Raw genomic sequence first — 14,452 nt, forward strand, 5'->3', positions numbered from 1 at the left:
CGCGCGCGCGGCCTGGCGGCTTCTTGCTTCGCTCCCGGGCCCGAGAAAGGAGGATGCGCGCGAAAAGGCCCTCTCCTCCTTGAGGGAGGCAGGCGGGGCCGCCGCTCCAGAAGGCTGTTAACAAGCCGGGCGTAGACGACTGTCTGACAGGAACCCAGGAGGTGCAAGTCGGAATCCGCTCAAAACGTTTCGCCGCCTAAGGTACAGGCAGCAAACGAGCGCCCTGCGTCAATGTGTTGTTTTGGCACCTGAGGAGGCAAATTCCTCCACAACTGCTTCTTCCCCCTCCTTGGCAGGAAAGCTACTGTTGTAACATTAAATAATGAACCATTTGGATGACCTTTTGTGACACCCCAAATCACCCGCCTGAGGCAATGGTTTCACTCTAATGGTGGGGCCGGTCCCAATCTTCATACTCTTCCCAGGAAAATGAAACGTATCAAGGCAAAGATGAGGATGAAGAGTAGAAGCAACACACTTCTTTCCTGACTCTGGTGGCACCAGAAAGAAAACTCCGGGGGCACAGAAGGGGGAAAGTATATTTCTAGGTGGGCAAGTTGTGTCCCATATGTTAAGATGTTAAGATAAGGGGGGAGAGAGTTGATGGCTGCAGTCCAGCAGTGTGTGTGTGAGACACTGCCCATGGTTCCCGACCCCAATTTAGTTTGAGCAGCCCTGTTCAGGGAAGTTTTTAACGTGTGATATTTTAGTGTATTTTTGGTTTCTATGGAAGCTGCCCAGAGTGGCTGGGGAGGCCCAGCCAGATGGGCGGGGTATAAATAATAAATTATTATTATTATTATTATTATTATTATTATTATTATTATTAGGTTTCATAGAATTGTAGAGTTGGAAGGGATGTTGAGGACGATTTAGTCCAATCCCCTGCAAGGCAGGAATTTCAACTAGATCATACATGACATCTTCAACCTCAGCTTAAAAACCTCCAAGCAAGGAGAGTGCATCACCTCTCGTGGGAGTTCCAATGTCAGAAGGTTCCATTTCTTATACATGCCCTTCTTACATCTCAGCTCATCTGTAAGTTCTTTAGGCAGCCACACCAGTTTCTTTTAAGTGCTTCCCACTTTTCTTGTTGGAATTGTCTGCCTTTGTGCCTTCAATATTTCAACTTAAAGACTCTCCCATCATAGCTGTCAACTTTCCCCTTTTCTTGTGAGGAATCCTATTCGGAATAAGGGAATTTCTCTTAAAAAAGGGGAAACGTTGACAGCTATGACTCCCATCCATCTTGGACTCCATTCTGAGTTTTTCTGACCATGGGATTTCGCTCAGTAGTTCCTTAAGCTTTTTGAAATCAGCCTTCTTAAAGTCAAGAGTGCACATCCGACTACATTCAGCTTTCCTTTGCCTATCTGTAATGAAACCCAAGAGGACATGTTCACTTCCTCCCAAGGTTCCCTGTACTTTCACTTTGTTGATCAGTTCCTCTCTGTTGGTAAGGATCAGGTCTGAGAGAGATGCCTTCTGCCCTGTTGCTTCTTCTACCTTTGTCCTGCCCTCTTGATAACAAAACAATTAAATTTTATGGCTCTTTGGAAAGCAATAAAAAAATTTAAAGGTAGAGTTTGCATCGGTTCTTTGGACTATAAATGCTTAAACACCCTGTGCAGCTTTCCTTATCAAATGTGCAAACCCCACACAACTTAGATGAGGGCAGGGGAGACAGGATATTCTGATCATGGCTCCCTCCCATCACTTGTAACTTGGTTCTGAGATCGTTTAATTAGAGATACTAGGTATTCAACCTGCAACCCTTTGTGCAGAGGACCTGCTAGTCTGTGGATGATTCTGTGCACTGAGATCTCCCACTTCCCCTGGAAAACACCTAGACTTGGGTTTTGGGAAATCTGTAGTACTGGGGTGGGGAACCTAATTTCATGCAACACAGAGAGACTGACTGGCATAGGGAGAGGGGGGAGGGAGGGAGGGAGGGAGGGAGAGGGAGAGAGAGAGAGAGAGAGAGAGAGAGAGAGAGAGAGAGAGAGTGTCCTGCAGTACTACAACCTCCACCCACCACTAGCTCTGGCTCAGAAGTAGCCCCTGGTTATCTGTAAGTCAACGGGACCTCATAATGGAAAACCAAATACCCCACACATGCTGTAAGGGATGGCATTTACTGGACCTGCTGAGTGACATCTTAGGAGCAGGAGGAGATCCTTGGCTTACACTTAAGCACTTACATCCCCAGGGCATTGCTTAAAAAGTGGTCAGGACAAATATAACGCTTAAGAGGGGAGAAGAAAGAAATAGAGGGAATGAATGAACAGTGGCTTGCCCAATCCTCTTGTGGCTAAGACAACCCTTTGCATGCAAAACTTGTTTACCACTAGCCCATGAAGACCTCATCACATAAATGCTATCAAATATAAAACATTTTGCCCCCACCCAGCCAAAGCTCCATAACTGGCTTTCCAAATATTTCAATATTTCAGATATTGACTTTCCAATCAAACTTTTTTTAGCAGACAGCCAATGTGTATTACAAAGTATAATGGGAATCAATATTAATACTTACATATTTTATAGAGAGGATAACTATATTTTAGCTGAGAAGTGAATTATGAAGATAGCTATTGTCCTGACCAAATCTACATCTTCTCTTGGAGCAATTTAACCTATTTCTACTGCACCATTTGCACTTGACATAAATCACTTGCACACTAGGAGTAGGTGCTAAGTTCAGTGGAAGTTGAGGGCACTCAGGAGATCAAATTATAAGGCCCATCAATTGCTGTCTAATCTTGAGTCAAAGTTCATGAAAACTGCAGTGAAAGAGGCCCAGCACAAAGTTTAATTAATGATTAGATCAGTTCGCTTCAGCACTCAGAGGGATCATGCTGTTAATTATATGGGTGTAATGATTTTACAGTTTGTAGCCGGGGATGGAATGAATCTATGCCCCACTTCCAGTAGTTACTGGAGAGACATTGATTCAACAAAACATGTAATGGAACACGGAACAAAAGTGACAGGTTTGATGCCAGCCAGCATTTTAGAAATATTGCCACATATGTGTAAGAAAATGGGATTGTCTGTTAATGTTAACGTGGTCTTCATGTTCCAATAATAGGTGCATTGGATCAGGGTTTGTGTGTTTATAGATTAAAATCAAGTACAAAAGTATAAATAGAGTAATAAAACTCCTCAAAGCCAGTGACACAGAGGAGAATGCAGTACACCAGTAGCTTTCAAGGGTCTCTCTGTGACTAATTAGCTAAGTTACCAGACAGCAGCAGCTAAAAACAACGAGGACCAGGGGGACTTCCCTTGGTAAGTTGTTCTAGATTAGGTGTAGCCAACATGGTGCCCTCCAGTTTTTGCTGGACAACAGCTTCAGTAAGCTCAACCAGCCTGACCAATAAGGATGGTGGATGCTATTATCTAGAAGGCATCACATTGGCTGTTCTAGATCAAGTAAACAATCTTTTCATATTAAGGATCCAAGTGCAAATTTGCATTTGGGGATCCACTTTTAAATTTTGATATATTTGTAAGACTGTAGTATTGTTGCTGTGATTTGCCTTAGGTCGTCAGGCTGTGGCTTTCCTGTGAATAAGCACCACTGAAATCAAATGGGCTTACCTCTGAGCAGACATGTCAAATATTTTACTGTTAACTGTGCTATAAACCTTCAGGAATGCAACCCAGATCACGGGGGGCGGGGGATCTGAAATTCCTATTAGGACAACATTATGTCAACCAAAATAATGTGCATGCTTTCAACTTCTCTCGATCTCTTCATCAAGCTAAATGATAAACAGAGTGTGGAGAGGAGAAACATTAGCTGATGGTGAAGCAACCAGGTTTGTATATGGAATGTAGGAGGAGATAGCAGACATTCAAGTGAGGCAATATTAGGTGCTATGCAGATTTCACATTCACCTAGAGCTGCAGGGAAGAAACATACAATGATAGATTCCTCATATTTTAAAACATAGAATCCAGTTGTTTCCACGGTCTATCTCAGTTTGTCTGAAGTATATTATATCATCTTGCTAACTATTGGGGCTGGGGAGTGTTTTTCTCCCCCCAGGATTCTGTCTTCTGGACAGCAGCAGGAAAAACAGCATGTGTGTGGGTGGGTGTTTGAAAGAGTAGGTGGCAGCTAGTGAGAGTCCTCTCCATGTGGCGATTATATTTTTCTTGATTTAACTGCATCTTGGCACAGCCTGGCTGGCAGGTTTGAAGGGCAACCTGGTCATCACACACATTTATGTCCCAGATGCTGAGTTGCATCTTTTGTCCGGATGGGTGAGTCACACACAGAAAGGCATCACCCCCATTACAAGCTATACTTTTAGGGGCTATGAACAAAGATTTCGAAGTTTGCAGTACATACTTTTTGATTTTCCTTCAATGTTACTTCTCTTTCCTAGGTATGCCAGCAGCTCGCATATTCCGGCAGTTGCCTGGGGACCACAAATTTTATCAAGGATTTCTCTTTGAACCGAGTCTTCAGCTTGCTGAGATCTTACCCAACCTCTCTGCTGCTCTTCCAGAACTTTGGAGACTGGTAGGGCAAATGAATCCAGGAGCTCAGAAGTGAGTAAGTGTTATGCTTTTGCTGATCATTAAACACGTCTCTTGAATTGTAGGTGGTGGTGAGGGACAGAAACTGCCCTTGATTTCCCTGGAGACTCCCAGAAACGTATTGCCAGCCCATTATTACATTACTTTGTATAGAGGTTTTACATGTACAGAGGGTTTTACAGTTCATACCTGATATGTAAGAATTCCACTTCTGCAAATGCTTGTAGTAATTCATGGCACATAGGCATTATGTTTACAGGGAGGTAAGCTTCTCTCCCCCTGCTCTTCATCCTCTTTTTATGTTTGCACCAGTTACAAGACAGAACAGGAGACCAGTTTAAATAAAAGAAAATAAATCAGAGGATACAATACTGAGGGTGATCGCTGTGGAATATAGGAGAGAGAACCTGATATGTGATTGGCAAATGGGAAGTGGCTTCATGCCAGGTGGATGCGAGTTCAAAGAGATGAGTGCCAGTGGCAAAGCTGGACCTGGATTAGAACATGACAGGAAACAGGTGTTAGGAATGAACTAGTCCAGAAGCACAGAGTACTTGCTGAGACCTCTGGTCAATTGGCTGGAAGCCATCTCCCTGCTCAGACATTTCCTGCTTCATGCTGAGCTACTCTGCCCACCAACAGAGGTACATGAAACCCCAGCTAACAATTGAAATGACAGAAATCCGCCTGTTTTCCATATAAATCCACTAAAGGCAGGCTGTGTAATCACAGTACGAAAGCACAGAAGAAACAGGTTTGGAGCACAGAATTCAGTATCTTAAGAATCACATTCTTACTCTTTCTAAAAAACAAAAATTAATATTCCAGTCCTTATATCTGTGAAGACAGAATGAAAATGTGCAGCCTTTCCCCCCCATTACCCCATATTGAAGGAGAGGTAGGAAGAGGCAGCTGAGTAGGATTCTCAATGGGCAGTGGATGGGGGACAATTCATAGTTCTTTGCTGCTCTCTATGACTAGCCAAAACTAATTTATATATGTGCCTAGGATTATTCACATGTGTCAGGGGTTCAGGGAGAGAGGCGCAGATGAGGGAGGAGACAGAGAGTGAGGGGGAAGGATTCCAGAGTGACGAGGAAGAGGATGACAATGACCCAAGATTGTCCATGAGTCCGTCCAGTGAATCGGAGGACTCCCAAAAGGGAGCCCCTCTGGTCAAGCCAAGGGGAGCTAGAGGGGGAAGCAGTCAGGAGCAGGGAAACGAAGGGGGAACCCCCAGTGGGAGTTGGAGAGCGAGACCGGCTGCTCCGCTGGAACGGAGTGAGGGGGGAGGAGTGACCAGTGTGTCAGAAGGAGCAGAACAGGAAGCAGAGAGGGGAAGGAGATCAGGGCAAAACGTCCTGCCGGAAGGGGAGGAAAGTAGTATCGAGGGCAGTGTAACTGTCAAAGGGAAGGTCAGGAGCAACGTACGCGCGCCAAGTTCAAAATGGGAGGCGCGCGGAAATGAAGAGAGTCCTGGGGAGGAGTCTGGTCCCAAAGCCCGAAGGAGGGGGGAGGAGGCGGCAGAGGATTCAGCCTCTGGAGAGTCCCGAAGGGAGAGAACACAGGGGGGCAGAAAGACCCTGCGGAAAAGGAAAGAGAGAAAGAGGTGGACCAGTACAAGCCTCTTAAACTGGTGTAGAGGGGGGACCGACTCAGAGGGGACTTCAGCGGTCTAAGGGTAACAGACGTAGAGTCACGGAGCTCGGATGTGAAGCTAATAATGTTCTTCAATAAAAGCTTTTGTACATAAGCTGGAGTGGACTTTGGTCTCTTGTGAGCTGGGACCACGGGTGACTCTGACAACATGTTTATGTTGTTCATCGTATTCAGCTTGGAGCAGAACTCTGAATATGTTGGTATGTAATTTTGATTTGTTTTGTTAAGTGTGGTGAATACGAAGCGTAAGCTACAGGAAATCAGCAGGAAGCCTAACTATGTATGCAAGGACATTCTGAGGCCTTCACTCATATTTATACCTGACAAATCTTCTCATGCACATTTATCTCAATAATGCATCTAGACGGCATTGGTTTTCTATATTTCCATTACCCAACAGGCTCTGTCTCTCTGTCTTCACGCACACCCACACACCCTGTCATGGAAGTGCTGTCATTCCAGCATAAACCCTAACTTTATGTAGATTAGCACTATTTATTTATTTATTTATTTATTTAAATTACATTTTTATTTACTTTTCATTCAGTTACACATTTTTAACGATCTTTACATTACATTCAAGTTACAACCATTTTCAATATTGTATCGTTTCCTACCCCTGTGACTTCCCTCCACCACATTGCAGCTTCTTCTACTTACATTTACATTTCATTTTTTCCCATAAAACGAGTGGCTTATCTATCCATATTTTAGCTTTGCAAAATTTAATATGTGTATTTATTTACTAAGTTAAACATCTCTAAAAACAAGTATCCACAGAAATAAAAAAGTGTTCATTTAATCAAAACCTTAAAAATGCCATTCACCCATCAACTATGCTGCTGTGTGTGTGTCTTTGCCCCCCCCCCCCGCTTGTCTGTTGATTTGTCCAGTCTCTGTGCCAGACTATTTTATAATCATCCTTCCTAGCCAAAACGTCTTGAGTAGCACAGATCTTGAACACCACAGTGGACAAAGAATCATTTGTCCACAGTGGCTTCCTGTAGGTTATTTTAGTGGATTTATCACCCTGAACTAAGCCCAGGCCATCTGTTACATCCTTTAATTACAAATGCAGAAAGAGGTAATTCACAAAGGCATCATAAAGAAAGTAAAATATAAATGATTTAAGGGCAAGCGTATGTTATGTTTCATGCACCAATCAGGCGTAAATGACTTTTAAAAAATCAAGATTTTCCTAACAGGGCAGGGATGGGAATGCACACCAAAGGAATGCTTTTCCTCAAATCACCCAGTCTTCTGGGGTGTCATCCATCCAAAAATGACATATCTGATTAATTAAAACATACATAAGATTATGTTGTTGCTGATTTATTAGTGGAGTTCAAGCTCTTTCATTAACGCAACGTTTTTTCTTTCCTCCTCCTGGGTCTTTTTCCCAGGAGGACAGATTGGGAAGGGGGAGCACAAAAATGCAAGGAGTATTTATGGCTCAAGCACACAGTGATATTTCAAAGCCCCATTTTCAAATCACTTTGAACTGACAATATTTGATCAAATAGAGATTGCAGTATTTTAGAAAGGATATGAGAGTCTGTCAGGGAACTGCAGGCAGCGAGGGAGGAAAGAATTAGAGGATACAGGGAACGATCTCCACTGCTCAGTACTGAGTCCTCCTCAGAAGACAGAGAAGAGGATAGTGAGTCTGGGGAGGAAGGGGTGCTTCAGAGAGGGGGGGATCCACGTCACAGGGGAAAACGGAAGGGGCTGAGCCGTTTGCTCTGTTGGTCTTGAGGGAGAGGGAAAAGAGAAAGTAGTTAGAGCAACACGTCATGAGAGAAGGGTCGCTTTGTTTATTCTGCATGTAATCTTGTCAGAAGGAAATAAAGAAAGGAATTTATGCCTGGCTGCCGGGAGTGTTTCTCTGCTAAGTGCAGCAACGCATGCAGCTGGCTAGCTGACAGATTCCCATTTACATTTCAATATTTTTTTTCTCAGTTCTGTGGGTTGATTAAGACTCATATGAATATTTAATCCAACTGCTTGTCCTGACTCTCTCTTGAGATTCCATTATTGAGAACGCTGATACATCTGGAGAAGTTAAGCTTAGGGAGTAAACACTCATTTCATGAAGGGTGAATTTTATCATCGTGCCTAAGAGTGGGTTGGAAAAATCCTGGTTCCACAATTTGTCTTAGCCACAAGAGGATTGGGCAAGCCACTGTTCATTCATTACCTCTATTTCTTTCTTCTCCCCTCTTAAGCGTTTTATTTGTCCTGACCACTTTTTAAGCAATACCCTGGGGATGTAAGTGCTTAAGTGTAAGCCAAGGATCTCCTCCTGCTCCTAAGATGTCACTCAGCAGGTCCAGTAAATGCCATCCCTTACAGCATGTGTGGGGTATTTGGTTTTCCATTATGAGGTCCCGTTGACTTACAGATAACCAGGGGCTACTTCTGAGCCAGAGCTAGTGGTGGGTGGAGGTTGTAGTACTGCAGGACTCTCTCTCTCTCTCTCTCTCTCTCTCTCTCCCCTCTCCCTCTCCCTATGCCAGTCAATCTCTCTGTGTTGCATGAAATTAGGTTCCCCACCCCAGTACTACAGACTTCCCAAAGCTCAAGTCTAGGTGTCTTCCAGGGGAAGTAGGAGACCTCAGTGCAGAGAATCATCCAGTGCACTAGCAGGTCCTCTGCACAAGTTTACTAGTGTTAGCCACTCTGAGACCTTGGCATGGGGCGGAATATAAATAAAATAAAATAAATTAAATAAAGCAAGGAAAAAATGATTGATTTGTTTTGTGCTATGTGGCTGGGTGAATATTATCCACAACAGCCAGTAGGGATGGGTGAATCTCAACTTTGGTTTCCTGTTTTTCCACTCTTAAAGTTCACTTCTTCACATTTCCACACCAGTTTGTCAATTTTTAGAAAACAAGTCCTTATAAAAAATTCAGCAGCAGTGTGAATTTCTTCTGATCTACACATTTGCATACCATTTACCCAAAGACAACACATTTTTGTACGTTATTTTTACCAATATGCAACTTTATGCACACTTTACTTTTGTTCACGTTATGTTGCTAATTTCAAAGGATGGCTGTGTTTCAGTTCACACATTGTTTTAGAAAGTGCAAATTAGGTAGGTCCCCCTACAAATGTGAAATGAATCAAATATGTATCCCCATCCCTAGAGCTAGTGACCAGAATCCAGGCAGTCAAACCAATTGTTATGCCTATGGATCTACCCCATTCCGAGCTAAAGTTGGAGTTTCTGAACTGATAGTTCGGTGTGAACTATCTATTAGGCACTATTCACACTGTCCCTGCTTCAGGGTTATAAGCAGATTTAAGGGTGCTGCTGGATGCCAAGATACAGCCAAGCTTCATGTGTTGGGGCAGCCATGTTTATTTTATAAATTTGTCTGCCCCATTCACATATAAAATGGTATGAGTGTGGGTCTATTTTTTAAAATATGAAAAGAAGCACAGGGTAGGGGAGCTAAACCCTCCCCTCCTATACTTAACTGGGCTCTACCATCCCCCTGCCACAGTTAGCTAACTTGCATTATGGGAACTATGCTGGGATAAAAGTAAATCAAGCAGAAGAACACAGCTGACTAAAACGGATGTGTGGGGATAGTTTCACTTCTATGCCTTACATGCTCCACAGGCTCTCCCTTTTACACATGAACAGGGAAGACATGTGAACACTCACGGCTGCCCCATCACATCTAGTTTGGCCCTATGATTGTCTATTTATTTATTATACTTCAGATTTATGTCATTATTGTTGATGAAAATTGAAAAATAAAAAAAGAAAGAACAGATCTATTAATGCATAAGAATAGTCTGTTGGATCATGCCAATGGCCCATCTTGTCCAGCATCCTGTTCTCACAGTGGCAAGCTAGATGCCTGTGGGAAACCAGGGCGTAGAACATGAGCACAAGAGCACCCTCCGCTCCCGTGGTTTCCAGAAACTAGTACTCAGAAGCATTTCTGCCTCTGAATGTGGAGGTAAGAGTATAGTCATCATGGCTAGTAGCCACGGATAGCCTTCTCCCCCATGAATACATGGCAAAAATAAGATATCATACAGGGACTGCTGTGCTGCCCACATTCAAATGTGACAGCAGATGTCCTTGTAAGCTGTAAAATTTTAAAACGTAACCTATAAAGAATAAAGCCCCCACTTCAAATTTCTGGTATCTGCATTTTATTCCAAAAGACTAAAATAAATAAAATATGATGAAAATATAAGCAAAACTTCTACTGAAATTCTGTGCGCTCCCCAAATATTTTGCTAAGACAGAATCTCCATGTAGTAAAACAAAAGACCCAACTCGCCTATCTAGATTCATCAGTTCATGTAAAGGTGCTGCAGTTGGCACCCAGCCCATCTTTGAAAATGAGCCCTACAAACCTCTCTGTGTTAATTAGCTTTGCGAACAAGCAGCTTTTGGTTTCAAAGAGCTCTGGAAATATAATTAAATACGTCCATAGCGATCTGCCTCTGGACTGCCTTCTTTCATTAGATTGCCTGGCTGGTACATGAGATCTACAATATATACTTGAGGGGGAAGCAGAAGTCCAGGTATTCCCAAGGGAGAATCATCAACCAATTTCACTTCATTCCATGCTCTGGTGTACTCTCCACGGACTAAGCTGCAGCTAACACCAATTCTGTCTGCTAGAACCTATGGGAGGAAGTAACCAGATGAGATATATATTTTACTTTATTTTTATTACATTGACATACTGCCTTTTGGTCAGTGCACTGAAGGGCTTACAGTTTAAAATAGTGCTTTACCATTTGAAAGACATGCTACAAAAGGGAAACTGTACATGGAGAGAAGAGGAAAATAAGTGAGAGGAAAATGATTGAGCAGAAAGATTGTACCATGCATTTTCCACCCTGAAGAGAAATCATTCAATATTGTGTTTGCCTGTGGAAGTTGCCATTTCACTGCCCAAGCACAAGACCATTAAGATTGCTGTTAGAGAGAATTATCTCTTGTAAGAAAAAGTAGCCTTTTAAATATTTAATATTTATCTTGTGCTTTTCCTACGTGCTCAAAATACTTCACAGAAACTACCCTCACAATAACCCTGTAAGGTAGGTTTGTACTGTTATGTCCATGCTGCAAAGAGGGGTATAAAGGCAAGAAATAGTGTCTAGCTTATCAGTGAAATAATAATGGTAATAATATACCATACCACCTTTCATCCCAGGATCACAGGGCGGTTTACAGTATAAAAACACAGCAATACCTAACATAATTACAAACAAAACATTAACCTTCCACAGCCTAAAAGGCCATAGATTGTTTAATTAGCCAGAGGCCTGGCCAAAGAAAAATGTTTTCGTCTGGTGCCTAAAGATATATAATGAATGTGCCAGGTGAGCCTCCCTCGGGAAAGTATTCCACAAACAGGGAGCCACCACAGAAAAGGCCTGTTCTTTTGTTGCCACCCTCTGGACCTGTCTCAGAGGTGGCACATAAAGAAGGGCCTCAGATGATGATTGCAGGGTGCATCCAGGTCAGTTCATATGGGGAGAGGTGGTCCTTGAGGTATTGCAGTCCTGAGCCATTTAAGGCTTTATAGGTGAAAAGCAGCAATTTAAATTGGGCCCAGACAGAAACTAACTAACCGCAGCCAATGCGGTTGGGCCAAGATTGGCATTACAGTGGTACCTCTGGTTGCGAACGGGATCTGTTCCGGAGGCCCGTTCGCAACATGAAAAGCCTGCAACCTGAAGCACCATATCTGTGCAGGTGCGTGGCACGATTTGGCGCTTGTGCGCATGCGTGAAGCACAATTTAGCACTTCTGCGCATGCGCGAGCAGCGAAACTCAGAAGTAACTCTTTCTGGTACTTCCGGGTCGCTGCGGGACACAACCTGAAAAAACGTAACATGAGGTATGACTGTATATGCTCAAACCTTGCCCCAGTGAGCAACCTGGCTGCTGTATTAACATCACTCACACTTGATGATTTTAAATGGTGCTTACAGAATAGGACTGTGTGTCTTTGCTTGATGAATAGGACTGTGTGTCTTTGCTTGTGTATCTGAAGAAGTGTGCATGCACACGAAAGCTCATACCAAGAACTGACTTAGTTGGTCTTTAAGGTGCTACTGGAAGGAATTTGTTTTGCTTTGACTATGGCAGACCAACACGGCTACCTATCTGTAACTTTGCTTGATGAGAAATCAATACTAACCAAACACAAAATGACTTAAGTACACAAATAAATAAGGTTTGAATAACACTACAGCAAGGATATGTTGAAGTTGATATACATTAGCATATGCTGTGTGCTATTAAAATGAAACTTGTATCTGGCTGTGTAATTGACTTTACCTTGAAAAGCAAGGCCCTATGGTAGAAGGTCCCTTTGTTGATCTTCCCAATAGGCACGACATTGCATTTCAGTTCATATTCAATTTCACTTATATGAAGCTCCCAGCTAAATTCATGCAATTTGTCAGTTTCGATTGGACCACCCATCTTTTCTGCAACAAACCTGTTTTAAAATCCAATAGTGACTTAAATTAACAATTGTCATAATATTTAATCAGGTTTAATACTAGCACTGTTTCTACAAAAGATCACTTTAAACCTTAAGTGGTGTTTAAATATGTTAGATTTCATTATCCATCTCAATAACTTTCAAAGATGTACACATTCCCCTTCCAGTTCTTATCTGCTTTGCTGACTCTACGTGATCTCTCAAGGCTTGTGAGTAGGAGCTGATCTTTTTTCCTACAGCGCTTAGATCCTTTTAAATAATAAAAAATAAGTATGAGGAAGAAAAAATCATCTACAGTACAGATATAAATAAGGGTATCTGTTCCCATATTAACCAGCTAGCTACCTCAGAACCTCTGGGAAGGTTCTTGCTCCACAAGATGTCACAACTGGAGATTAAGCTGGCACTACAAGGAGTTCAGTCTTTCATGAGGTGATGCCTCAGTGTTGAAACTCCCTCAGCTGTGTCAATTTTGGGCTGTGTCAATTTCCAGGAAAACCATAAAAATACATTTGTATTTTCAACCTTTAAAACCCTTCCTGAATGTTGGAACTTTTTTTTTAAGCACCTTTGTATCGTTTAGGCTTTAAAAGACTATTCCTTTTATTATTTGTCAGTCCTATTTTACCTTTAAATTACATGAAATTGAAAGCTGTCTTAAGTCTGTTCTGCAAAGAATGTGTGACCAAAAGGACTCACAATACTGAGTAAACAGAGACAAACTCTCTGAAGGGTTGATAAAGGAAAGCAGGTCAAAATGGGGACTATATTCAGTAGATTTCTAAATCAATCCCTTAAAATATTTACTTTGAATTCACAGAAAAGACATTGTCCTGGTACTCACTGCGCAAGGGCTACAACCTGTTCTTTCGTGGTTGGTAGTGGGAGAATTGTTTTGGAAACCTCAGTAATGTAATCCACCAAGATGGAATCAACAGGGGGATACCATAAGGCCTTTAGAGGAACTTCTTCGACTATTTTAGGCATCACTGGCTCCGGTTCTTCTTCTTTGGGTTTTTCTTCTTCCTTTTTCCCTTTCCCTTTTCTTTTGCAAAAAGCACAGGGGTATTAGGAATGCTTCCCACATGCTCTGATTTAAGTTAAAGTAAACAGGTATGTCAGCTTAGAGAAAAGAAAGAGATATTCTCTCTCTACCCAAGGTGCTTTAATCACCATTAGATTAGAATTCCCTGCCTCTTTCCAATGACACAACACCTAGCCTTATATTCAAAAGGCCCCCGGGACGCAGGTGGCGCTGTGGTCTAAACCACAGAGCCTAGGGCTTGCCGATCAGAAGGTAGGCGGTTCGAATCCCCGCAACGGGGTGAGCTCCCATTGTTCGGTGACAGCTCCTGCCAACCTAGCAGTTCGAAAGCACGTCAAAGTGCAAGTAGATAAATAGGTACCACTCCAGCGGGAAGGTAAATGGCCTTTCCGTGCGCTGCTGTGGTTCGCCAGAAGCGGCTTAGTCATGCTGGCCATATGACCCGGAAGCTGTATGCTGGCTCCCTTGGCCAATAAAGCAAGATGAGCACCGCAACCCCAGAGTCGGCCACAACTGGACCTAACAGTCAGGGGTACCTTTACCTTTACCTTTACAAAGGCCCCCCCCCACCCTTTTCTGGAAAGGCATTCCACCACCACCACCACTGCAAAACGGCTAAGATCCTATGTTATTTTCTTGATTGGCCTTTTCCCATATGAACCTGTCTACTTTCTAAGTATAGATAGAGCCCTATTTTGCATCC

General features: G+C 42.8%; 2 protein-coding genes across 11 annotated transcripts in view; one reads left to right on the forward strand and one right to left on the reverse strand.

Moving 5' to 3' along the window:
* The first annotated feature begins 90 nt into the window (after positions 1 to 90).
* PIP4K2A (phosphatidylinositol-5-phosphate 4-kinase type 2 alpha) overlaps positions 91 to 14,452 on the forward strand; it is a 163,424-nt gene continuing 149,062 nt past the window's right edge. Inside the window, exons 1-2 of one of the 2 annotated variants that reach the window (XM_081834660.1) lie at positions 91 to 548; positions 4,398 to 4,567. The gene's annotated coding sequence lies outside the window, so the exon portion shown is untranslated. The remainder of the gene's footprint in view (positions 549 to 4,397; positions 4,568 to 14,452) is intronic. The other variant, XM_081834661.1, reaches the window with a different exon arrangement.
* The window catches only part of ARMC3 (armadillo repeat containing 3), a 56,738-nt gene continuing 50,425 nt past the window's right edge, over positions 8,140 to 14,452 (reverse strand). For all 9 annotated transcript variants that reach the window (XM_081834652.1, XM_081834650.1, XM_081834649.1 and 6 more), the window contains 3 exons: positions 13,549 to 13,749; positions 12,536 to 12,698; positions 8,140 to 10,867 (listed from right to left, as the gene is read on the reverse strand). In XM_081834652.1, coding sequence (XP_081690778.1) covers positions 10,658 to 10,867; positions 12,536 to 12,698; positions 13,549 to 13,749 — 574 coding nt within the window. In that variant the 3' untranslated portion in view covers positions 8,140 to 10,657. The remainder of the gene's footprint in view (positions 10,868 to 12,535; positions 12,699 to 13,548; positions 13,750 to 14,452) is intronic.

The sequence above is a fragment of the Podarcis erhardii genome (genome assembly GCF_964252035.2).
Source record: "Podarcis erhardii genome assembly, chromosome: 12".
Lineage (NCBI taxonomy): Eukaryota > Metazoa > Chordata > Lepidosauria > Squamata > Lacertidae > Podarcis > Podarcis erhardii.